The 27020-nt window shown below is 47.6% G+C and overlaps 1 protein-coding gene across 7 annotated transcripts in view; it reads right to left on the bottom strand.

The window, feature by feature from the left end:
* Positions 1-19709: 19709 nt before the first annotated feature.
* Positions 19710-27020, bottom strand: part of LOC119969228 (rho GTPase-activating protein 6-like) — a 782573-nt gene continuing 775262 nt past the window's right edge. For all 7 annotated transcript variants that reach the window (XM_038802556.1, XM_038802557.1, XM_038802558.1 and 4 more), the window contains one exon: positions 19710-21746. In XM_038802556.1, the coding sequence (XP_038658484.1) occupies positions 21013-21746 (734 nt within the window). In that variant the 3' untranslated portion in view covers positions 19710-21012. The remainder of the gene's footprint in view (positions 21747-27020) is intronic.

Here is a 27020-nt window from a genome sequence, read left to right as displayed (position 1 = left end):
GGCCAGAGGAAGCGCGGCTCATGGCTGGGGGGGGGGGCTGTCCAAGGAAAGGGCATGGCTGATCGGCAAAGGGGAGCGAGGCGAAGTGCCCCCCAACCAGGCTGATCACCTGGAATGTTAGAGGGTTAAACGGGCCAGTGAAGACGGCTCATGTATTTGCTGATCTGCGGGTTCTGTAGGCGGACATAGTCTTGTTGCAGGAGACGCACCTGAAAGTGGCAGACCAGGTTAGGTTAAGGAAGGGCTGGGTCAGTCAGGGCTTTCATTCGGGGCTTGATTCTAAGACGAGGGGGGTTGCCATCCTGATTAATAAAAGGCTACAATTTGAGGCGGAGGGCATAGTCTTGGATGGGGGTGGCAGGTTTGTTATGGTGAGGGGCAAGCTCGAAGGGGTGAGAGTAGTCCTGGTCAGTGTGTGTGCCCCTAATTGGGACGATGTGGATTTTATTAGGAGGATGCTAGGGAAGATCCCTGACTTGGACTCGTGTAAGCTAATCATGGGCGGGGACTTTAACACGGTCCTGGACCGGAGCCTGGACCGGTCATGTTCAAGAACGAGCAGGTTGCCAGCGATGGCAAAGGAACTGAGAGGGTTCATGGAGCAAACGGGGGGAGCAGATCCGTGGAGATTTAGCCATCCGGCAGCGAGGGAGTTCTCGTACTACTCCCACGTCCACAAGGTGTATTCCCGAATTGACTACTTTGTTGTGAGTAGGGACCTGCTGGCCGGAATGGTGGGGGCAGAGTACTCGGCAATTGCCATATCGGACCATGCTCCACACAGAGTAGACCTGCAGGTTTGTAAGCGCCCACCATGGAGGCTGGAAGTTGGATTACTCGTGGACGAGGCGGTGTGTGAGAGGCTGAGGAAATGCATGCAGAATTACCTGCAGGTGAACGATACTGGAGAAGTCTCGGCAGCGGTGCTCTGGGAGGCACTGAAGGCAGTGGTGAGAGGGGAGCTGATTTCAATCCGGGCGTACAGGGACAGGACAGATAGGGCAGAGACAGACCGACTGATTAAGGAAATTCTACGGACGGACAGGAGTTACGCGGAATCCCCGAGGCCAGAGTTACTCAGGAAACGGCAGAGGCTGCAGGCCGAATTTGGGGTGCTGACTACAGGCAAGGCTGTAGAGCAGCTTAGAAAGGTGAAAGACGCGATTTATGAGCATGGGGAGAAGGCCAGTAGAATGCTTGCACAGCAATTAAGGAAGAGGGAAGTGGCTAGGGAAATAGGGAGGGTAGTGGATGGGGAGGGTAATCAGTGGGTGACCCGGCAGGGCTGAACAAGGTCTTTAGGGACTTTTATAGGAAGCTGTACATTTTGCAACCCCCCCGGGGGACCAGGGGGGATGAGGCAATTCCTGGACGGACTGACCTTCCCAATAGTGGGGAGGGGGTTGGTGGATGGACTGGGGGCCTTGGTCAGGATCAAAGAGGTATTCGGGGGCCTGAAGGTCATGGAGTCGGGTAAAGCCCCGGGACCGGACGGGTATCTGGTGGAGTTTTACAAAACAAATTGCTGGGATAGTGGGGCCGGTGCTGGTCAGGATCTTTAACGAGGCAAGAGACAGAGGGAGTTTACCCCCAACGATGTCGCAGGCCACCATCTCCCTTATTCTGAAACGGGATAAGGACCCGGAGGCTTGTGGGTCATACAGGCCGATCTCTTTGATCAATGTAGACGCCAAGTTACTGGCCAAGATCTTGGTGACCAGAATTGAGGACTGTGTACCGGATGTAATTGTGGAGGACCAAACCGGGTTAGTAAAGGGGAGGCAGCTAGTGGCCAACCTAAGAAGGCTGCTAAACATGTTTATGATGCCCCGGAGAGTAGGGAGGTAGAGATAGTAGCAGCCATGGATGCTGAACAGGCTTTTGACCGGGTTGAGTGGGATTATCTGTGGGAGGTACTAGGACGGTTCGGGTTGGGGGCGGGGTTCATCGACTGGGTTAGGCTATTGTATCAGGCCCCGGAGGTGAGTGAAAGGATGAACAGGACGACATCGAACTACTTTAGACTGCACCGTGAGCCAAGACAGGGCTGTCCTCTCTCCCCACTGCTGTTTGCACTGGCCATAGAGCCGCTGACAATTGCACTGAGAGCTTCTAGGGGCTGGAAAGGGCTGGTCCGGGAGGAAGTGGACTCGTGGAGTCTCGTTATACGTGGATGATCTGCTGTTATATGTATCGGACACAATGGTGGAGATGGACAGTATTATGGCAACCCTGAGGGAATTTGGCCGGTTCTCCGGATACAAACTGAACATGGCTCAGAGCGAGTTGTTTGTAATTCAGGTGAGGGGGCAGGAGAGTAGGCTGAAGGGGTTGCCGTTCAGGCTAGTGGGGGAGAGTTTCCGATATTTGGGGATTCAGATGGCGCGGGACTGGGGCAAGTTGCATAAGCTCAACCTGTCCCGACTGGTGGAACGAGTGCGGGAGGAGGTCCGGAGGTGGGATGCGCTCCCGCTGTCATTGGCAGAGAGGGTGCAGACTGTTAAGATGACGATTACCTCGCAGTTCTTGTTTGATTTTCAGTGTCTCCCCATCTTTATCTCGCGGTCCTTCTTTAAGAGGCTGAATAAAATTATTCCGAGATTTGTATGGGCAGGGAAGTCCCCGCGGGTGAAGAGGGTGATGCTTGAAAGGAACAGAGGAGAAGGGGAGCTGGCGTTGCCGAACTTCAGCAACTATTACTGGGCGGCCAACATGGCGATGATAAGCAAATGGATGATGGGTTTGGGGTCGGTGTGGGAGCGGATGGAGGCCGCTTCGTGCAGGGGTACTAGCTTAGCAGCCCTGGTCACGGCACCTCTGCCGCTTCCGCCGGCACGGTACTCCACCAGCCCGAATGTGGTGGCGGCTCTTCAGATCTGGGGCCAGTGGAGGAAGCATGTAGGGGAGGTAAGAGCATCCGTATGGGGCCCCAATCTGCGGCAACCACCGATTAGCCCCGGGGAAGATGGACGGGGAGTATCGACTGTGGAGGAGGACAGGGATTGTGAGGATGGGGGATCTGTTCCTGGAAGGGAGCTTTCCGAGCATGAGGGCGCTGGAGGAGAAGTTTGGGCTGGCGGGAGGGAACGACTTTGCAGGTGAGGGATTTTGTACGCAGACTGGTGTCATCCTTCCCACGTCTCCCGCCAAATAGGAGACAGGACAAGATAGTTTCTAGGGGGAGCTGGGAGAGGGTAGAGTCTCAGACGTCTACAAGGAACTAATGGGAGCTGAGGATATGCAGACCGAGGACATGAAGCTTAAGTGGGAAGAGGAGCTCGGGGGAGGGGGTGGGGGGGGGGGGGGGGGGGGGGGGGGGGGAGGACGGTATCTAGGCAGAAGCCCTGAGCAGACTAATCACGACCACAACACACGCCAGGCTCAGCCTGATCCAGTTTAAGGTCATGCACCAGGCCCACATGATGGGGGCCCGGATGAGCAGATTCTTTGGGCTGGAGGACAAGTGTGCTCGATGCGCCGGAGGGCCGGCTAACCATGTACACATGTTCTGGTCGTGCCCTGAACTCGGGGTATTGGCAGGGATTCGCAGATGTCATGTCCCGGGTATTGAAAACTGGAGTGGTAATGAGCCCGGAGGTGGCAATCTTTGGGGTTTCGGAGGACCCGGGAGTCCAGGAAGAGAGAGAGGCCGACGTTCTGGGTCTTTGCTTCCCTGGTAGCCCGGCGATGTTGCTGTCAGCATGGAAGGACTCAAAGCCCCTGAGGGCTGAGGTATGGCTATCGGACATGGCGAGCTTTCTTGGCCTGGAGAAAGTCAAGTTCGCCTTGAGAGGTTCGCTATTAGGGTTCGCCCAAAGGTGGCAGCTATTTATTGACTCCTTCGTAGAGGAGTAAGCGTCAGCGGGGGGGGGGGGGGGGGGGGGGCTAGGATAGAGTAAAGTAGAGTAGGGGGATATTGAGGCAGGTCCACGCGTGAACAGAGCCGTGGTTTGCATTATGTTTAATTTGTGTCTTTCTTGACTTCTTTTGTTTTGTACTGTACAATATCACTTTTTCTATATGCCTAAAATACCTCAATAAAATTGTTTGTTAAAAAAAACCATTGTGCTAACGATTATGCCACTGTGCTACCCAGGATTCGCATTGATCAGGAAACGCATATCATGATGGAGTGACCACCGACCCTGGTGTAATACTTCGATCTCAGAGCCAGAAAGATTCATTTGGCATTCACTCCAGACAATCCCAGCAAGTGGGCACTGGGTAACCAACCCTGTGTCTGAAGGCTGTGGGTGAGGTCCCCATATTGTCAAGAGGGGGTGGATCTTTGCAGTCTAACTTGGAGAAGATACTTCAAAGAAAAGGATTTGGCGAGATATGGATCAAATTGTCCATTGCTTTCTGTAATGATTGTTTTACAATATGTGCACCTTTTTCATTAATAGCTTTGTGATCCATGCCTATATGAGCATCACCATTTGTTTTGTTTCACCCATACCTTGGAATTTACCCCATTGGTACATTCTATCTTCTTGATAACTTGTGGTTTCATATCTGATATGGGTGGCAGGGTAGAAATTAGATTGACATGCAGATTTACATCTTCAGCAATTTCACTGCTAATAGTTTGTATCGGTGTTTTAGATAATGCATCCTCTTTAAATTGCATCTCATTGGCAAATGGAAGTGCCGTAAAATCAGTGAACACATCGCTGAATTTGCTGATAATGCTCTCAGAATCGTTGATCCAATTCCTCGTGGATGACATAGACCTAATTCTTCACAGGGCTGATCACCTAATAATGAACCCAAGCCTTCGGATACAGTACAGAATGGGACAAAGTAAACTGTGTTCTTCACTACCATACTCAGGTCACAAGCACCATACCAGTTAATGCTTGAACTATTATAATCTCTCAGAGATATTTGATGATTTATTCTAATCAGCTGAATTTTTAGATTTTTAAAATCAGTCATGCTGATTAAATTGGCTTTGGCACCAGTGTCTAACTTTAATTGGACCACTGTACTGTTCACTCCAAGTGGTAGCCATTTGTCCTCAGCAACTGCATTGATTTTAAATGGAGTATTAGTTTGCATTTTTTTAAAGTGCTGGAAAATTTTCTGATCTTTCCAAAAAATTCTTCTGTGTTATTACTCCAACAAACAATGATGTTTCATCACTGGAGACTGTGTCTTTCAAAGTGCTGACTGATTTATGGTTGAGCTTAGAGTAACAATTCTGAGCAAAGTGATTTTTTCCTTTGCATCCGGAACAAAATTGCCAAACGCTGGCCACTGCTTTAATAATGCATCTGAGCACATCTTTTGCCCAGAAATATTTTGTCCTGGTCTTTAACCTGTTTGTTGGTGTCCGAGGAGCTGCAGGTACATTCCCACCTTTAGTTGGAAGTTTCCCGCCTTTTTGGAAAAAAGTCAGCAGCCGGAATGCTTTCCTCCAAGAAGACACCTCTATTACTAATAAACATTTTGGAATGCTGTGCTGCTAGCCCGTGAGCCTGACAAATCTTAACTGCTTGTTCCAAAGGCAGCTCCGATTCCCACAGCAACCATTCCCTCAAACACAATCTGGTCCCAGATCATGGACGATTCCACCGCAGAAAAATTACAGGTTTTAGCTTTTAACTTTAAATCAGTGATGAAATGATCTATGGACTCTTCTGTCTTCTGTAAACATGATCTAAACACATAGCGTTCATGAATTTCATTCTTTCTGGGGATGCAATGTTCATCAAATCTTTGAATTACGTTGTTAAATTTTTTACTATCTTCATTGTTTGCAAATTGAAATGTATTAAACACAGCAATTGTTTCGGCCTTACTGCTGTTAGGAACCTTGCGCGAATCCGGCTGATCTAAATTTACTGCAGTAAGAATGAGATGAAATTGTTGTTTGCCAGTTGCTGTCCACATTACTGTGAAATCTGAGACTCATTGGTGGCTTCAAGGACTCCATTCTTGCAGTCTGCAAAACCTTCAATTCTCTGTGGACCTCATGGCAGGCTTCACAGATGATGTGATAGTTTTCTCTCAGTGTTTAATACCATCCATTACCATGTAATGTTCTTGTCGGATGGCCTGATTTATATTACAAGAACACTTGTAGCTAAATCTATAAATGATTTAGTAACATTAATTGTGGGTTAAATATGATCGGCTTCCAGTGGTGACATGTAGGAGGAGGTCGCACATTGGATGGCTCTTGCTCGAGGCTTGATTTTTTTCGAATTTAATGCCTGGTCCCAGGGGCAATTTTTGGTTAAATAAGTACAGGAAGACATAAGGAAGAAGGATGTCCAAAACCAAAAGGAAAGCTGCCGTGATGAGGGGGATGAATGAAGGTTCACTATGGAGTGAGTCAGCTCAGCAACTGGAAGGATGGGGAGGCTGGGTTGCTGGGTGGTGCTGCACTGTTTACGGCAGAAAAGATGACCAAGATGATAGTTGTGGAACTTGAAAAACAGTTTGCAAAGCACATGGAGTTGATGAGGAAGGAAATTATGGCAGCATTGAAGGTGCTGATGGAGAAGGCGATTGCACCAGTGAAGGCGGCGGTGTCGAGAGCATTGGCCGAGGTGCGGGGGCAGGGTGAGAGGCTAAAGGGAGTGGAAGAAGCCTTGTCGCAACACAGTAATCAACTCACCTCGATGGGTGAGGAGCTGAAGAGGGTGGTGGAGCCAACAAGGGTCTGCGAGCCAAAGAGGAGGACCTGGAAAACAGATGTAGGCGGCAAAATCGGAGGATCGTGGGCCTGCCTGAAGGGGTGGAGGGCCCAAGGCCGACAGAATATTTTGCCAAGATGTTGGCGGAGCTGTTGGGGGAGGGGTAAGATCCCTCGCGGTACAAACTGGAACGGGCTCATAGGGCGTGGTGGCCTAAACCAAAGGCGAAGAACCACCTAGAGCAGCGATTATTTGTTTCCGTAGGTACCGCGTGAAGGAGAAGGTCCTGTGTTTGGCAAAGCAGAAGCGGGAGGTGTAGTGGGCTGGAGGTGGTATACGTACATACCAGGACTTTACTGTGGAGTCGGCCTTCAGCCGAGTGAAGACAGCACTGTATAACAGCAGAGTGTGGTTCGGCATAGTGTGCCCAGCTAAGTTGAGGGTGACCTACAACTCCAAAGACTTGTTTTTTGAGACGGTGGCAGCGGCAGAGGCGTTTTTGAAGGCAGAAGGACTGGGGAGAAGTGAGAAATGGGACTGAGGATTTGTCTTGGACTGAGGGTAGGGGTGGAAGAGTGTATATAGCTCTATGTTTCACTGCATGTTGTTATATGTGGCAAAGGAGTTGAAGTTGCCTATTTGGGCAAGGTAAGAGTTGAGATTTTCTTTTGCAATGATGGTTCTTTGGGGTTTTTGTGTTTACACTGGGGTTGTGTGTTGAAGCGGATTTCTTTGTTTTCCTGGGACGGGCAGAGAGGAGGTGATTGGAGGGGAGTGAGGCCTGGGAAGGGCCTCCACACTGGCTAGCTTAAGCTGGTTTGAAACAAACCTGTTGGACTTTAACCTGGTGTTGTCAGACGTCTTACTATGCTCACCCCAGTCCAATGCTGGCATCTCCACATCATAGCTCAAGTTGGCCAGTGAACGGGAGTGTGTTGGGGGTGGGGCTGAGGCCATCTAGCCTGGTAAAACAGGTTTTGATGGGCCCAGGAGGTGTGAAAAGATGGGGGAGGCGGCCGGTGCTGGATGAGGTGTTTTCAAGAGGAAGTGGATGGGAGGATTCTGGGGGGAGGGGGTGGCTTGATGATAACAGTGGGACGGAGCAGGCCAAGCCCAGTGGGTAGGACCCGGAGTTATGAGGATGGTGGATAGGGGGGGAGGGGGGTGATGCGCGATCAATGAACACAGCACGGGCAGCACGGTAGCATGGTGGTTAGCATAAATGCTTCACAGCTCCAGGGTCCCAGGTTCGGTTCCCGGCTGGGTCACTGTCTGTGTGGAGTCTGCACATCCTCCCCGTGTGTGCGTGGGTTTCCTCCGGGTGCTCCGGTTTCCTCCCACAGTACAAAGATGTGCGGGTTAGGTGGATTGGCCATGCTAAATTGCCCGTAGTGTCCTAAAAAGTAAGGTTAAGGGGTGGGGGGTTGTTGGGTTACGGGTATAGGGTGGATACGTGGGTTTGAGTAGGGTGATCATGGCTCGGCACAACATCGAGGGCCGAAGGGCCTGTTCTGTGCTGTACTGTTCTATGTTCTATGTTCTATGAAGGAGTAGTCCGAATCGAAGAATCTCCAAGAAATGTGCCCAGCAGCAGGAGTACAGAAATCACCTGGCTGCTGGGAAAACACGGGTTCTTATACTCAGCCTCATAGGCGGAGCTACTTTCCTCCTGACCAATGAGAAGACAACACCTGGGCCAATGGGCAGCGAGCCTTCTACACCAATAGCAGCAAGCCTTCTACACCAATAGCAGCTCACACTATCAGGTACCATAATACCCCTAGTCATACTACCACAGGGGGTGGATGAGGTACTCCCGGTTAGGATAGTTACGTGGAATGTGAGGGGTTTGTTGGAGGGAGGTTTTTCAGGGTTATCTCAGGGGTACTGCTCATGAACTTGGAACCAAGGCCCCGAGAAGCCTTTATCGGGGGGTCGGCCCAGCTCGGGCGACAGGTGAGTGCAGGGGCAGATGTCAGCCTTTGCCTCGCTGATTGCCTGGAGGTGGGTCCTGTTGGGGTGGAGGTCAGCTTCTCCATTCTGTGACACGGCTTGATGGGGGATCTACTTGAATTTCTTTGAAAGCTGAAGGTGAAGCCTCAGCTGAAGGGGATGAAGGAAGGGTTTCACAATTCATGGGGGCTGTTTATGATGATCTTCCGAGAATTAGTTGCCATTGAACATTAGGGGGGGGTGGTGTTGGCACTTTGTTGTCTTTGGTTACACTGTTTCCGGATTGATTGTTAATTTGTTTTTTTTCCCTGGAATGTATGGGTGGACGTTTTAGTTTGTATAGAGTTGGGGCGGTTTGTGCGTGGGGGGGGGGGGGGGGGGGGGGAATTGTTATTGTATTTGTTTTTCTTTGATTGTTTATGTTGCAAATAAGGAGAATAAAAATATTTTTTTTAATTGTGGGTCAAATATATACAAAACAACAGATGAATAGCAGTATGAACATGCACAAGCAACCTCTCTTTTAGCTCCCTTGTCAGTCTGAGGTCACCTGACTCTAACATTCACTTATATACTAATGAGACTCCTATTGGTCAGTCGGTGAATTACAACACAACCATGCTATCACTACAACTATCACAAGGTGGTTGCAGCCACTTGCTGTCAGAAATAATCACAAGCCAAGAGTGGGCACTGGGTGCTGGATGAAAGTAGATGATGTAAAGTCCTACTAAGGACTTTATGTTGATAATGGGCATCCTATTTGGTCCTGAGTTGAGATTCTGAATCCATATCCTCTCTATCATCAACACTGCCGACAATGACCTTTGTAACATCACCCTCCCCCATCATGCCTCACCTCACCTCATCTGTTGCTAAAACCCTCAATCATGCCTTTCTTACCTATAAACCAGACAATTCCAATGCATTTTGGGTCAGATTACCACCTTGCACCCTCTGTAAACTTGAGATCATTCAAGTTTAAAGCTCTGCTGTATGTATGCTATCACATCAAGTACCATTCATCCATCATCCCTGTGCATTCTCACCTACATTGGCTCTAATCTAGGAATGCCTTGATCTTAAAATTTTCATTCTTATTCTGAAATTCCTCCATGCCCATGCCATACCAGCTCCGTGACCACCTCTAGCCCCACTAGAACTCTGCACTCTAACAATTCTGGCCTTTTGTGCATTCCTGATTTTACCTGCTCACGATTGGTGGCTGCATCGTTTGCTGCATAGATTGTAATCTCAGCAAATCCCTCACTAAACAACTAGGCCTGTCTACCCGTCTCTCAATCTTTAAGGCCCTTCCTAAAACCTCTCTCTATGAGCTGCTTGAACATTTCCTCAATTGGCTAGGGGTCAAAATTTGATAATGCTTCTGTAAAGCAGCTTGGGAAAGTTACTATATTAAAGCCACTGTGTACGTGCCAATTGTCATTGCTCACATTCCAATGACTAAAAATATCTAATCATTCTTTTCAATTCAAATCCAAGCTGTCCTGATGGACAGTTGAAGCAGTTCATGAAACTGTAGTTGTCATAATACACTGAATTTCCCAGCGAGGTATAATTGTGGCGTGGTATAATCATGAATCTTCTTCTGTTGGTTTTCTTTAATCTTTGTTTCTGACTCTTCCATTCATAGTTGTGTGTGCGATGTCACTATCCTGTTTTCTGCCCTTTGCTTTAAGGGATAGTTGCTTTAAACATTCTTCTATTGTTCAACCACACTGAATTAGTCAAATCCACCTCAAAGTTTGGTGGTGGAATTCTCCGTTCCTGAAACTAAGGGCGGGATTCTCCGACCAGACCGCCAGGTCGGAGTATCGCCGGGGAGCGGAGTCAAGCTCGCCCACCCACTCCGACACCGGCTGTCGAATTCTCCAGCGCCGGTTTTCGGGCAGGGGCAGGGATTGCACCGTGCCGGTTGGCGGCTGTTGGCAGCGGCGCGCTGCGCCTGTCGGGGGCCGTTGGCAGCGGTCACCCCCAGTAATTCTCCAGGCCATGATGGGCCGAGTGGCCACCCATTTTCGGCCAGCCCCGCCGGCGGGACCTGACTTGGAGGGCGGTTAGTGGGGTCCTCAGAGGGGCGCAGGGGCATCCGGCCCTGGGGGTGGGGGGGGACGGACGGACCACGGTGGTCTGGCCCATGATCAGGGCCCACCGATCTGGGGGTGGGCCTGTGCACTGGGGCAGTCTTTCCCTCCGCTCCAGCCTCTGTAAGGCTCCGCCATGGCCGGCGCAGAGAAGAATCCCCCTGCGCATGTACAGGAAAGACACAACCGGTTCTGTGCATGCGCCAGAACACACTGGCGGTCCTGTGCATGCGCCAACTCACGCCGGCTGGCGGAGACCCTTCGGCGCTGGTTGGCGCGGCGCCAACCCCTCCAGCGCCGGCCTAGGCCCCGGAAGTGCGGAGGATTCCATGACTTCTGGGCGGCCCAATGCTGGAGTGGTTCACGCCGCTCTTTGGCGCTGGTATGGGCCGCCCCGCCGATTCTGGGAGAATCCTGGCCTAAGTGTTGACGCCGGGGCAGGATTCTCAGAGTTCTGCAAGAGCAAAACTGGCGTTGCACCGGGACCGATTCAATGACCATTAAGTGGCTAACACCACCGCCATGTCAAAGACAATCGATTCCAATAAGAAACGGTGCTGGATTCATCAGGAAATGCAGGAAGCTGACAAGCTGCAGACGCATATACACACTTCACTCCCCACACACCATCCCAGACAACAAGATGGCAACGAGGAGAGTGGCACCAAGTTTTACAGATACCGGGCTTGAGATCCTGCTAGACGCAGTTTGGAGAGGTGGGCAAACCTGTTTCCCAGCCTGGGAAGGAGGCAGCCAACCGTAGCCGTATGCTATACCTGAGCACAGGCTGTAGGTGCCACAAGCAGCACCATTGAGACTTGCCAGCAGTTCCATAAGAAACTGCACAACCTCCACAGGGTAGCCATGGTGATTGGGCGGCACTATGCCCCTGGCACCAACCCCCATCCCACACACCCATAGCCCTACTCCGACCCCCCCCCCGAATCGCACCCGGAGGATGGCCGAACATCCATCCTGCACTGTATGCCAGCACCCAAAATGGCCACCATGGCCGGTGCCCTGGCCACTGAAGCCACCAGCTACCCACCCCCTGGGCTGCATGTGTCAGACTGTCTTACACTGTGCATTTTCTGTTTCCAACTGCAACCCCCCCCCCCCCTCCCCCCTTCCCCCCGTGGGCCCAGCCAGTGTCCAGCCCGGCAGCCCACCATCATGCCTCTCCGTGTCCTCCCTCCACTCTCTCCCTCATTAGCCACAGCACCGGATTCTCGATTTTAAATGTACAAGTGAACTTAGCCGTTAGGAAATCCACTCCCTGGCGGCTGAGAATCGCGGAGGCTCTAGAGGTCAGGCACGCTAATGATATGCAAACGGCATTTACTGTACTTGCGGAGTGGAAAGCATGGACACCGCAGAGAATTGTGATTTGCCGTGAGCCCAGCGTCCGCCACGAGTTTGGCATCAGAACCGATTCTCTGCCCAATCGTTTGTCCCGATGCCGGCGCCAGCCGACAGAGAATCTGGTTCTGGGTCTCTAATGCCTCAAGTGGTTGTATATTTTCCTATCTGAATAAAATGGCAGTCAGTCCTGGAATTCAAACACCCAGATGCCCTGCGGTTATCATTTTTCCTGCCTATTCTGCAAAACTTCCTTTTTTTGCACCACAGCCAGAATTGTAGGGGTTAGAGTTAGTTGCTGAGTCTAGCGCACAATGGGAAGTGGTGTTCCACTGGAATTGGACCACTGCCGTACAATATCAAAACTTGCAGACTGAGGAGTGATACAAAATTACATTAACAAATTTGCAGAATGGATGTGTCAAGGACAAACGATTTTCAAAATAGGTGAAATGGTGCATTTCAGTTGGAGATAATATACTCTATGGAAAATAGTCCAACTGTAGTCCCTGGGAGTGACTGTCCTTTATATCAAGGCAGCATTTGAAAGGATATGGCATATGAAGTCAATGGGAATCAGGGAGAAACCCCGCGATTGGCGGCTGGAGTCATACCTAGCATAAAGGAGGATGGCTGTGGTGGTTGTTGGTCAATCATCTCAATTTCAGAACATCACTGCACAAGTTCCTCAGGATAGCCATCTCCAACTGCTTCCTCAGTGACCTTCCTTACATCATATCGTCAGAAGTGGGATAGTCACTGATGACTCTACAATGTTCTTCATCATTTGCAACTTCTCAGTTAATGAAGCAGTCCATGTCCAAATGCAGCAAGACCTGCACAATATCCAGGCTTGGGCTGACAAGTGGCAAGTAACAGGTAATGATCATATCCAACAAGAGAAAATCTAACCATCACCCATGATAGTGAATGGCATTATCTTTGCTGAATCCCCTACTATCAACATCCTGGAGGTTACCATTGACCAGAAACTCAACTGGGTGAGACATATAAACCCTGTGGCTACCAGAGCACGTCAGAGGCTATGGGCGGTATTCTCCGCTAACGCCAACAATCGCGGAGGCCGGCGTGAACTCGGCCGTGGTTCACGATTGCCTCGGGGCCCGCTCCCCGCACCTAATTCACCCCCACCCGGGGGGCTAGGAGCAGGCCCCCGTCGTTCCCGGCTGCGACCTCGGCCGCCAGAAATGACGCGCGAACGGCGCTTTTCATGATGTCATCCGCGCATTGCCGGTTCCAACCCGCGCATGCGCGGAAGACATCACCGCGCAGACGGCACGAACCTGCGTATGCACGGTGCCGTATTTCTCCACCGCCACCGGTTGGCTTTGCGGCTTGACCTTGCTGGGCGGCAGAGGGGAAAGAGTGCGTCCGTTTTGGACGCTGGCCCGACGATCGGTGGGCACCGGTCGCGGGCCTTTCCCCTCCGGAGCACAGTCGCGGTGCTCCCATCCAAATTGGGCCCAGGTGTGGTTGCTGCCGTGGTGAAACGGGTGTGAAGGGCGGCCGCTCGGCCCAGCGGGCTCGGAGTATCGGCGTTCACCGTGAAAAACGGCGAGCGGCGGTTTTTCCAAGAGGGGGGGGGGGGGGGGGGGGGGGTGGAGGGGGGAGAATCGCGGGGGCGCCAGGGGGGACGTAAAAAATGTCGGGAGGCCCTACCGCGATTCTCCCAGGCCATGTGGAGAGCGGAGAATTCCGCCCTATGAATCCTGTGATGAGTAACTCGCCTCCTGATTCGCCAAAGCTTGTCCACCATCTATAAGGTACAAGTCAGAAGTGTGATGGAATACTCCCCACTTGCCTGGATGAGCGCAGCTCGAACAGCGCTGAAGAAGCTTGACACCATCCTGGACAAAGCAGCCCACTTGATTACTATCACTTTCACAAATATTCAATCCCTCCACCATCACAAACAGTGGCAGCAGTGTGTACCATTTAAAAGATGCACCGCAGGAACTTTCCAAGACTCTTTCGGTAGCAGCTTCCAAACTCATGACTTACCATCTGGAAGAACAAGGGCAGCGTCACCAAGATGTTCCCCTCCAAGCCCCTCACCATCCTAGCTTGGAAATATTTCACTGTTAGGGAGGGGAACTCGCTCCTTAACAGTACTGTGGATGTAGCTACACCTCAGGACTGCAATGGTTCAAGAAGGCAATTCACCACCTCCTTCCCAAGGACAACTAGGCATGGGCGATAAAAGTGGCCTAGCCAGTGATGTCCATATCCCGTAGATGCATGTCTTTAAATGGTAAGGGATCCAGGAGTACAGACACACCAATAATTAAATATGGGAATTGCAGCTTAATAAAGCTATAACAAAAATAAAACAAATGTCTAGAGATCATTTGTAGAATAGAATTTATAAACTGTTTTATATACATACACATAGACTACACAGTCAACATAGTTTTGAGAGTGAGAAATCATGTTTAACCAATTTATTGGCGCTCTTTGAAAGAGTCACATGTGCTGTGGATAAAGGGGATCAGTGGATGTACTGTATTTAGATTTCCAGAAGGCATCAATAAAGTGCCACAGCAAAGATTATTGCAGATAATAAAAGCTCATGGTGTATTGTGTAACGTTTTTGGCATGGGTAAAAGATTAGCTAGCTAGCAGGAAATAGGAGGTAGCCACACATGAGTCTTTTCCGAGTTGGCGAAATGTAACAAGTGGTGTGCCACAAGGATTAGTGCTGGGGCCTCAATTTTTCACAATTTAGATGAATGACTTGGCTGAAGGATCAGAAGGTATAGCCGCCAATTTTGATGATGATATTAAAAGTAGGTAGGAAGGTAAGCTGTGAAGAGGACATAGGGAGGTTATAAGAGGGCGTTATAAGAGGTTATAGGTTAAGCAAGTGGGCAAAGATTTGAAAAATCGAGTATAATGTGGGAAATTGTGGAATTGTACATTTTGGCAGGAAGAATAAAAAAGCACATTATCTAAGCGGTGAGACATTTCAGAGCTCCGAGATGCAGTGGGAAAGAAGGTGCCCTAGTGCATGAATCACAAAGGGCTAATATGCAGGTATAGCACATATTTATGGAAAATATTAACATTTTATCATTTATGGCAAGGGTAATTGAATATAAAAGTTATGAGGTTGTACTTCAGTTGTACAGGACACAGATGAGACAATATCAGCATATAATTTTGGTCTAATTTAAAGAGAGTTGTAAATGCATTAGAAGCACTTTAGAGGTTTACTAAACTAATACCAGGAATGGGCGGGTTGTCTTACAAGGAAAGATTAGGCAGGCCAAGCTTGTAACTACCGGAGTTTAGAAGAAGTTTGATTGAAACATACAACATCCTAAGGGGTCTTTACGAGTTGGATGTGGGGCAGAAGTTCCCTCTTCCGAGAGAATCTAGAGCTGTGGGTCACCGTTGAAAGACTTATCTTAGACAGAGATGAGAAGGATTTTTTTCTTTCAGAGGGCAGTGAGTCTTTGGAACTCTGTTCCTCAAAATGCAGCAGAAGCAGAGTCTTTGAATACTTTCAAGGGAGAGGTAGATAGATTATTGATTAAGAAGGGGGTGCTTTGGGTAGCATAGTGGTGCAGTGTTTAGCACTGCTGCCTCACTGCGCTGAGGACCCGGGTTCATTCCTTGCCCTGGGTCACTGTCATGTGGAGTTTGCACATTCTCCCCGTGTCTGCGTGGGTCTCACTCCCACAACCCAAAAAGATGTGCAGGTTAGATGAACTGGCCATTCTAAATTGCCCCTTAATTGGGGAAAAAAAAGAATTGGGTACTCTAAATTTACAAAAACAAAATGGGGGGGGGGGGGGGTGCAGGGTTATCAGTGATAGGCTGGGGATTAGTCAGATAGGCCATTATCATATTCATTTGTGAAGCAAGCTTGAAGGGTCGAGTGGCCTACTGCTGGTCCTAACTTGTATATTTGTATGCCCTTATAAAGACCCTTCGTTAGGCAGTGGAATAAATGCAAAGAAGATTGCCAAAAGGTGATACGAAAATAGAGTACAATAATCAGGAAAGAGTGAACAGGCTTGACTGTTTTTCTCGAAAGGGCAGCAGGGAAACCTGATAGAGGTCTAGAAAATTATGAAGTGGATTCTTAGGATAGAAGAATTAGAATTTCTACAGAGCAGAAGCAATCCATTCAGCCTGTTGGGAGTGCATGGACTCTCTGAAACAGCACCCTACTTAGGCCCACTCTTCTGTCCTTTCCCCAGAACCCCACAACCCCCCCTAACCTGCATATATCTAGACACTAAGGGACAATTTATTACGGCCAATCCACCTAACCTGCACATCTTTGGACTGTGGGAGGAAACCAGAGCACCCGGAGGAAACCCACACTGACATAGGGAGAATGTGCAAACTCCACACAGCCACCCGAGACCGGAATTGAACCAGGTCCCTGAGTCAACAGTGCTAATACTGTGCCACCATGCTGCCCACTAGGACCATAAATATGAGCTAACGGTCATAAATCCAATAAAGAATTTACGAGAAACCTCCCTTATCCAGAGAGTGGTTGGAAGGTGGAGTAGCTGAGGCAAATTGTATAAATGCATTTAAGGGAAATCTAGATCTTCACCTTGGTAAATGGGACGGAAGTGCAGCACAGAATACAGGTAATTGCAATTTTGGACAATCTGCTGTCTATAGAGATCAGCAAGGACCTGGAGCTAACAAAAAGGACTTCAGCAGCCGGGTGTTTGAGGCCAGGCAGAGACTCAATGTGTGGAATTTTCTCAAAACATGACAAGGTTCTGACTGAAAACCGGCACATTTCTGCCCACAGAAACAGCCAGTATTTCTCTCCCGATCTTCTGACACTTTGTCAAAAAAAAAATATGGGGTGTGCTTTACACCGTCACTCTGACAGGGCGGGGCCTCGTAGAGCTGGTGGGCCTGGCTCCACGGAGTTTAGGCACCATTTTTAGAGGGTACCCTGATCTTAAAGCGGAAGTAAAAGCCCCCCCACCCCACTACCATCGCTGGCATTGGAGCTGAGTGGGAACCCCCTCCACCCCAATGGAGTTTCTTGGAGTTCCCACCCTGTCCCCACCCCCTGCCACTGCCAACCTGGCACTGAGAGGGAACAGTGCCCCAGACGTATCCCACACTGGCCTCCGCACCCCTGGCGTGGCCACAATGACTACTGGAGAGCAGTAGTGATTCCTGCCAGCGGAACATCACGCCAGGGGGCTGGGGTGGGGCTCCATGACGTCCCTAGAAGATATGGCTATTTATGGAGTGGTTAGGTGTGGGATTAAGTCAGTGGGTAGTGAGCAACAATTTACCATGGGAACTGAAAATGATGACTTTTGTCTTCCCAATATTAAATTGTAAGAAATAGCCATGAACCACCTGTGACTCGCTGTCAGACTAGTAATGCAGAATCATTACTGCTAGATAGCCATTCAGCCCATCCTGTCTGCACTGACTCTTCGAATGAACAATTCAGCTGGTGCCATTCCCCCACCTTCTCTATGGTACCCCACACATATTTCCTCTGCAGATAATAACCCAATTCCCTCCTGAATGCCTTGATCAAACCTGCCTCCACTTTACTCCCTCAGGCAGTTAAGGTCCGGATCTGCATGAAAAACCCCCCACTTCACCATCAGCTTTGCCATTACCTTAAATCTATGCCCTCATGTTCTCGATTCTTCCAGCAGCGGAAACATATTCTCACTATCCATTCTGTCCAGCCCCCTCATGATTTTGAATACCTCCATAAAAGTTCCTCTCAAACTTCTTTTCTCCAAGGAAAGCAGTCCCAAGTTCTCATATCAATCAACGTAACTAAAGTTCCTCATCCTTAGAACCATTCTCATGAATAATCTCTGCTCTCTCTCCAATGCCGTCACATCCTTCCTGAAATGTAGCACCCAGAACTGGATACAGTCCTGAGGTCAAATCAGTGCGTTTGTTAGTAATACATCCTTACTCTTGTACTCGATGCCCCTATTATTAAAGCATATTAACTGCTTTATTAACTGCTCTTGAAAACAGTCCTGCCACCTTCAATGATTTATGCACATATACACTGAGGAACATTTGCTCCTGCAGCCACTTTAGAATGATAGCGTTTTTTTTTGTCTCTCTGTGTTCTCCCCAACAAAATTACTCACTTCCTACTTCTCCGCATTAAATTTTTTCTCTCATTGTCCACCCATTCCACCCACCTGTCTAGGTTCCTTTTGAAATTCTACACTACTCTCTTCACAGTTCATAATATTTCCAAACTTTGTATCATCTGCAAGTTTTGAAGTTGTGTCCTCTACACCAAGGTCTAGCGCTCATTGATATGCATCGGGACGAGCAAGGGTCTCAAAATCGACACATTCAAATCTCCATTAAAAACTTTCTCCAGTCCAAAGAACAACTGTTCACCACCTCTCTGTTTCCAATCATTCAACCAATTTCATACCAATGCTGCTACCATCCCTTTTATTCCATGAGCTCTAACTATGTTTGCAAGTCAGTGGTGTGGCACATTGCTAAATGTTTACTGGAAGTCACATCAACAGTATTAACCTCATCAACTCTTCTGTTACATCAAAAAACTCAAAGCACATTTATTTAGCACAATTTTCCCGTAACAAAATTCATCCTTGCTTTCCTTCATTAACTCATATTTGCCCAAGTGACTCTTAACTTTGACCCAAATTACATTCTCAAAGCTCCCCCACCCAGGTTAAACTGACAGGCCTGTAGTTGCTGAGCACATCTTTACACCCTTTCTTGAAACAAGGGTGTAGCATTTGCAATTCTCCGGTCCTCTGGCATCACCCAAGTCAAAGATAGACTAGAAATTATTACCAGTGCCACCACAATTTCCACTCTCACTTCCCTCAGTATCCTTGATCCTGGTGTCCAACCAACTTTAAGTGCAAATAGCCTTTTCATTATCTCCCTCATATGAATTTTGAACTCTTCAAGTGTAATTGTAAGAAGGAGTGAGGGTATGGAGTAGAGGGTTATTAGCATACCATACAAAAATATAGATCGAAAAGCAGAAGGGTGCCAAGCTCTTGGGGAAATTCTGATGGTGACATTTTGGGTCGGGACAAGAAGGCATCAGTTTACATGTGCAAACTGCATTTGTTTAGTTAAGCAGGAAATCGCACAAGGACCATTCCACAGAGATGGCCTATACCGGGGCGGGGGGGGGGGGGGGGGGGGGGGGGGGGGGGGCAAATGGAGGAAGATGGTGTGGCATCCCTCATCTTAAAAACTGGATATTGAGGACAAATAAGAATAAATGCAACACATTAACCCAGCCACTGAGCATGCTGTTGGTTAATTTTGCCAGAGTCATTCTGAATCTGTTAGAAGGACAGGAGTTTAATTGGAAGGATTCAAACAGGACCTTGTAATATGACCATAATGCTAAAACCATACAATAAGTTATTCACATGGCCTCAAAACATGCTAACATATATTGTAACATAATCCCTCCTCTGTACTTTCACACTGAATGTTATATGCTTATTATTATTATTTTGGGGGTCTTCAATGAAATGGAAAATCACAGGCTGTCAAATTCTTTGTTGTCCATTTTGTGCTACCAGTCAAGATTTTTTTCCAGTCCCATAATCTGCAGTGTTCCTTGTACTCTATAAAAACTCGGAAATCAGTCTTGCTTCTTCATATTCTTTTTAATTTGATCTTTATCGGCACATGTAAGATTTAAGATCACGTTATAGGAACAACTTATTTACCTGCTTAAGACAATGTACTGTGCTAGATCACAACTGTCTCTATGTAATATATTTGCCCTTGTTGGCAGAACATTTCAAACGTGAACACAATTATAGCCAGTCACTAGTCCAGCCTTCAAGCTAATTAAAACAATTTTATAAAATTAACATTTGTTTCTGAAAATAAAACAAATGGAATCGTATGAGCTAGTGACTTAGAACTTTGGCACAATTGTTTAAAATTAAAATATATCTTAGTCTTGTTTTGTTAAAAAGGTACACTGAACGCAAATCCTTAATTTGAATACATGAAAAACACAACTTGTCATTTTCCTATGCTTTAAATGATCTCGCAGTTGGTGCATGGCAAGTTGGCAAATGGCAAGATTATTGGAGTTCCACTTGGCATGAGATCAGTCTTGTAATGACCTTGTCTGGACTATCATTACCATATCGCAATTGTGATGTTGCATTCGCTTTCCTTGCTGATCCTATTTATCATGCTCTAAAATAAAAGGGTAGGGAGGGAAATTGGATTTACTTACAAAATCTGTGAATAGTGACACAGCAATGATAACTGGCAGTAGAGTAACGAGATTACTTATTTACGGGAGTGTTGCTTGGTACAATTATCGAAGAAAATGTAATGGTAGCTCACAAAGAAAGTTGACAGTAGTTAAGACCTTGATACTGCAGTGGTTATTTCATTTAGTCAGTGGCAAGAAAGGCTTATAATTTACACATTCAGATTTCTTAAAAGGCCACAACAGAAACACCAGTTGGTACACAACATTGAGCTGTTGACACTACAACTAATCATTAGAGCAACAAAGTAAGTGCAATGATGTATGAGCAGTCCAAATGTATCTTTTCTCACTGAATGTGGTTCGGAACATAATCTTTTACAGAACATAAAATGAACCAAACGTGTATAAATATAAAATGACTGGAAAATACACCACAAAATAGATATTTATATATTTCATGTATATTTTATGCATACAGCAACATTCAAATGTATTGTCCTATGCTAATGCTTTAGGTGCTGACAGACACACTAACTTTGTATAAAATGTTAAAGACCGTGTTGTTTTACACCCTGAAAAGTAAAAGAAAGTTGAAATATCGCGCAAATATAAAAATATGTTTTGTGTAAATGACAGGATGAATTTGGATTTGTTTCTTTTAAAAAAAAATTGAAATGATGTCTAAATAGATTCTACTTGTGAGCAATCCAAGATATCATACTAAAGTTTCTGGTAGCGAATCTGCATTGTCCGCAGATAGGAGCTCCCAGATTTGCCATCGTTCTCTTTGCCATTCCACCCATTCAGGCTCTGCTAAGTTGTTCTTATTGTTCTGATTGTCTGACTGGCTGGACCAACTTCTATTTGCATCGTTGCAGGAAACAGAGTCCTGCTGCTCAGGTTTGGGCATTGGCTGCTTGGGCAACATTGCCTTTTGTTCCACAGAACCTGGCTGAGTCTTTTGAAGTCTTGACAGAGCTTGTTCTTGCTGGGTACCAGCTTTATTAGAATTCAGAGAACTTTCTCTCAATGGACCAGGGTATGGAGGAGGGGGTCGAGTCTCATTTCTGTTGATGTCTCCGTGTCTAAAATGGGATAGCCATGGTTTCCTGTGCAAGAAAGAGGTTTCTGAGGTTTTCTGAGGAATTTCTTCTGCACTTCCTGTGGAACGCAGGTCACGTCTGAGGCACAAGGATTCCAGGCTCAGTTGCACATGTTTCTTACTTCCTGCCACTTGAGGGCTACTGCAAACACGGCTCACAGGAGCATGAGGTCTGCACTCAGGGGCACCTGCGGTTGTATAAGTTCTTCGCACAGGCTGTTTTGCATTGTCCAGAGAGACGGTCGAAGAGGCCTGAACTACAGGCCAGTCTGCTGTGAGGTTTCCCTGCGACAGAGAACATTGCCTTTGCTGTAACCCACTGCTTTGGTAAATATCCCCATATGAACCTGTATGGGAGAAAGAATAAGAAACAACTTGAATTAACACATCAATCTTCCAAAACAATGGCATCCACAGAAATTCAGAATTCTGAGGGAAAATGGCACTTGGTAACTGAACAATATTTGTTCCTTAAACTTATTTCAATGGAATTGCATCTTCCTTATTATTCATCAACAAGGAAACCATTGTAATGCACTTCAGTTATGTGGAGACATTGGAGACACCGGGATTTTCTTTTTAAAGGAGAAAGTTAAGAAAGGAAGTGTTCAAAATTCTGATTAAATGTGAAAATGTCACTGGCAGGAAGGTCGCTAGCCAGAGGAGACAAATCTAACTGGATAGCTCTTTCAAAGAGTTGGCACAGGCAGAATAGTCACAAGTCAAGTGGCCTCCTTCTGAGCCGTTATGTTTCTACGATGCCGGAGAAATCTGCTCATGTCAGTTTCCAGATGTTGAGGTAGCAACAAAAAACAAAACAATCTTCTGACTAGAATAAATCTTTTGGAGTCCCAAGACTCTGGTGAGATTCTCAGGCAAATCCATGTGAATGATTCTGAACTCTTAAATCCTGACAACTTGTATTATTAAATCCTGGTTTAAAAGAAATGCTTTAGCCGCATGTCATCTCTCAAGCAAGTCTTGTAAAAGTTAATCACTTCTACTGAATGCGCAAATTTAAGGTTGGTCACTAGTGGCATATATTTTTCACCCCCTCCTGAAAAATGATTGGCTGGATTCTCTGTTTCAGGGACTATGGCCCCACGCTGTCGAGAAAACTGTGGTATTTTACCCCAGAACAACTGGCGTCAAAAGGCCACATATTCTCAGTCTTGCAGGGGGCTAGCAGGCAGCTGTTGAGGAGCTCGCAGCTCCAGCTGCCGATACAGCCCCCGCATTTCCAGGTCAGAGGCCGCGCATGCACACGGCGGCGGCCTCCAGCGGCTGAGCCATGCTCCATGGCGGACTCAGACCGTGGACCTGGACCGCAGAAATAGTGCCCCCGATCGGCTGCTCACCCGACCCAGACCACCCGCACGAAAAAGTCCCAATATCGATTGAGGCCCCCCCCGCCCTCCGATCAGCCCTCCCTCAAATGTGGCGGCCCCGGACTGAGTCCGCAGCCGCCACGCGGGTATCACAGATGGTGGAACCATGAGTGGTACACACCATTGGGAATTCGGCCGGTTGGGAGCGGAGAATAGCGAATCAGGCCTTAAGTAATTGCCTCAGATGATGGATAACCAGCGCAGCGTACTCCTCGAGTATGCCGCTTTTCGGGGGGCGGAGAATCGCTGAACCGGCGCTGGTCCCAATTTCATGCGGGAAAGTGGATTCTCCGCCCCGTTGCCGAACGTGGTTTTTGGCGTCGAGGTACGGAGAATCCAGTCCGATATTTCCAGTTGTCCTTCTGTTCACAATAGAATAAATTTAGCATTAGTCTATAAATGCAGAACAAATTATTTGAATGGGCTACTGCCTGCCTAATCCATTCTCATTTCTTCTTATTTAAAGACAATTGAACCAAATATTAGGAGAGGTGTTTAACAGAAGCAGAGCATATATTGCTCCTTTGACACGGTTTCCTTAAGTTTTATTACAGTTTCAGATTGAAATAACGTATCATATATTTGGGAGGTAAAATTTGGACATTGTTAGTTACTTGGGTATTACTTTAAGGGAGGATCTGCTATCTCTACCCAGCCTGGCCCATATGTGGCTCCAGGGCTCATATCAGCGAGTGTTGGATTTTCCTTTTAAAGGAGGTAGTGGGAGTCAATAAGTTTTCCAGCTTGTTAGTCCACCTCTGGAGAATGTACCTCGAGTGGTGCAAGGAGCGCCATCTCTAAATGTAAATCAGGAGGTAGCCACAAGGACTGTCAAGCGCAAAGGTGGGCTCAGTTCTCTGGGATTTTGCCCCAGTTGTATTGTTAAATATTAGACCCTCTGGTCAGCACCCGTCCATTCCCCAGCCATGCTAGCTCATACCCCATCACCCACCCCCAATGGCACCTCATACCTTCCGTGGCAAACCATACCCTCCTCAACACAGCATGCTTGGCTGAGAGGCAATTTATATTAATTTGTTTTACCAGATGCATCCAAGGCAAAACATTGCTTAACTGAAAATCTAGAAAGAGAAAGCCGTCAATGGTCAATGTTTATTTACACAAGATAAAGAGGTGTTTTTGCTATTGATACTTAAATGTCTGGCTGATTGACATTTTTATAGGGTTGTAGTAACATCAGTTTTTTAAAAAAAATACAGTTATGAATAGCTATTTTTAAAACATTTCCCACACATGCCACTGTTACTGTAAGATTCATTAGTTCTGTACAAATTGTTTACTGGATGAATATGCATGAAAATGCCAAAGGCATGGACGGTTTGAAAGACTATCTGAGGTTGGTGGATGGTCATGGGTTGGTATGGAGGCCATGAGGGGCCACTGGAGGTTGGGTGGCATGGGGGCCATGGGCAAGTTATTTTTCAAAGTGTTCCTGCATCTAGGCTATGGTTCACAACTCCTCTGAAGTGCTGTGAACCATGAGCCCTTAAGAAGCTAGACAGGTGCCACAAAAATTGTGGTCTAAGAGATGACTATTCTTACAATGGAGCCAGTCCGTTCAGGAATGCATGGGCCTGCAACCTTTTCCCATGCTAGAAAAAATTGGGGTGCTGAATATGGAGTCAGGAATCCTGAAACCAGGTCCCACCCGCCATATTTAAGGAACCACTGAGTTTTCCCGACTCAGCAAAAATCCAGCCCTAATGGCCAGTAATTTACTCAGTTGTATCAGAGCCTTGCAGCCATTCAAGAAGCTGGTATTATAATGATGATTATAATGTGAAATCAACTCAAGCCAAATCCATTTTAGAATAAGCAATATGTAATAAAGCAGGACTAATCAGTAATCCCATTGTAAAAGATCCTCTGGAAAAAGTGATAATAATCCAATTGAATTCCATATCAAGTTTGAAAGCAACATATTTAGTCGCAAACACAAATCTTAAACTTTTTTTGAATATAAATTTAGAGTATCCGATTCTTATTTTTTCCAATTAAGGGGCAATTAAACGTGGCCAATCCACCTACACTGTAAATCTTTGGTTTGTACGGGTTTGATCCCAGCTCCAGGTCACTATCCATGTAGAGTTTGCACATTCTTCCCTGGTCTGCGTAGGTCTCACACCCACAATCCAAAAGGATGTGCAGGGTTGGTGAATTGGCCGTGCTAAATTGCCCCTTAATTGGAAAAAAAGAATTGGGTACTCCAAATTTATTTTTAAAAGTATCAGTTCTCTGCTTTGATCTCAGGCCTCGACACCGGCATCATCACCAGAACCTCAGCAGGTATCCCTTGTCCCCCAAGAGCCACCAGTCATCCTGGGATGGTCCTCAAAGGTGCCGGGGATATCAGAGTGTCCCAGGATGTAGATGTCATACATGCTCCCTGGATAGTGTGCACACGCATGCATGATACGGAGGTGGTGGTCGCACAATCTGAACATTGAGAGAGTGGAACGCCTTCCTGTAAATGAAGGCCACTCCCTGATGCCCTGATGCAAAGCCCCCTTGAACTGGGGAATCCCGACGATGGTAGAGAATCCTGCAGCCTGGGCATCTTGGTGGGTTTCGTGCCAGGTTGGAAGTGCTATACTTCGATGGCTGGGCATTCAGGCCACCCATGACCTCCCAGATGCTTCTGTGGGCTGTAGCCGGAGAAATGACGCATAGGTTCCCGCTCGAGCCCTGGAATTAGCCAGTTGCGTAAAAGTTCAGGGATGAAGTGACATTCGTGGCCACCGGGAACGGGTGTCCTGCTCTTCCACGGTATGCCATGTTTGTCAGGACGTAGCACAGGTGCCGCACTGTCTCTTTGTTGAGACAGTCTCCTGTGGCACATGCTGTCCGTCATCTCATCAAAGACCAACAAGGGCAGCACGGTGGCACAGTGGTTAGCATTGCTGAGGACCGGGTTCGTATCCCGGCCCAGGGTCACTGTCCGTGTGGAGTTTGCACATTCTCAACGTGTCTGCATGGGTTTCGCCCCCACAACTCAAAGGATGTGCAGGCTAGGTGGATTGGACACGCTAAATTGGGAAAAAAAACTATTGGGTACTCTAAACTTTAAAAACAATCAAAGACCAACAACGCCTATGTACACTTTGGACCATCGCTGGCCTCCCCTTTTCGGTGCCTCCGTGGCCTAATGAGCAGCTGGGCTTTCAGGGTGTACGGTGGTCTCCTGCACATGGAGTACCACCTCCAGGCTGAGCGTCGCTACTGCTGCTTTCTCCGGTGTCCGCATGCCTCAGCTGCCACCAGCAACCTGAGGGCAGCCTCTGTGGGATCTACACAAGCAAACATTTTCAAATCTGGAAGGAATTGGAGAAGTAGAGAGACTGACAATCCATTAGGGCTTCCATCTCGAGACCCTCAAATCCCCCAAGAACTGCCCCCCTCCCCCACCCTTACCATGGCTCTCCCGCCTTCTCACAAGTGTACCGTCCAGCGAGAGGGCTGTGCTGGCAAACATTGTTCTGCAAACTCACCCCCGGCCACATCAGGATCCCAGACCTCAGAACTCAGCCGGGAACATTAGGGAGGCCATGCTCCGCTGCCGTCTCCTGATCCACACACCCTTGGTCACCAGAGTAGCCCCAGTGCTGAATCACATCTCTTTAGTGTTTGAATGTTGGCAGCTGCCTCTACAGTGCTGAAGCTCCTAGAGTTCAGGCAGTGTTCAGGCTTCAAAATGTCCTTGAGATGCTATGCAGTAATCATCCTCTTACGCATAGAACATGTACCCTGGAGTAGGCACTTGAAAGTTGAGAATATTTTGTTTAATAACAAAACACCAGTAAAAAAAGATTTGAAAATCTATTACATAACATTCCACATACCACACTAACAATTAAAGAACAAGGAAACATCACCGTTCCATATTGACCAATGCAAATCTCTATCAGCTTATTTTTACTGAGAAAAACAACACAAAGGTTCCACAATAGAAATGGAGGATAAGCCTAGAAATGTGTTATCACTTCCAGAACTTTGTTACAGAAATGATCTGTCAATCAATGTGTTACTTGTTCCATGCATCAGTGCCACTCTTCGCCCAGGAGCTGCAGTTTTGCAGGCCCTCCCACATGTCCCAATGTCACCGGAACCAAATCCTGGCATCCACATATACCACCAGCGCTCAAGGTGCAGTTGAATATCCTTGTCTTCCACTGTATTTAACCCGCGGTGATGTGCTCGTTACATAGAGCAATC

The sequence above is a fragment of the Scyliorhinus canicula genome, chromosome 7, assembly GCF_902713615.1.
Source record: "Scyliorhinus canicula chromosome 7, sScyCan1.1, whole genome shotgun sequence".
In the NCBI taxonomy this organism is placed as follows: Eukaryota; Metazoa; Chordata; class Chondrichthyes; order Carcharhiniformes; family Scyliorhinidae; genus Scyliorhinus; species Scyliorhinus canicula.
Note: the sequence above shows the minus strand (reverse complement) of the source record. Positions and strands in the feature narration are given on the sequence as shown.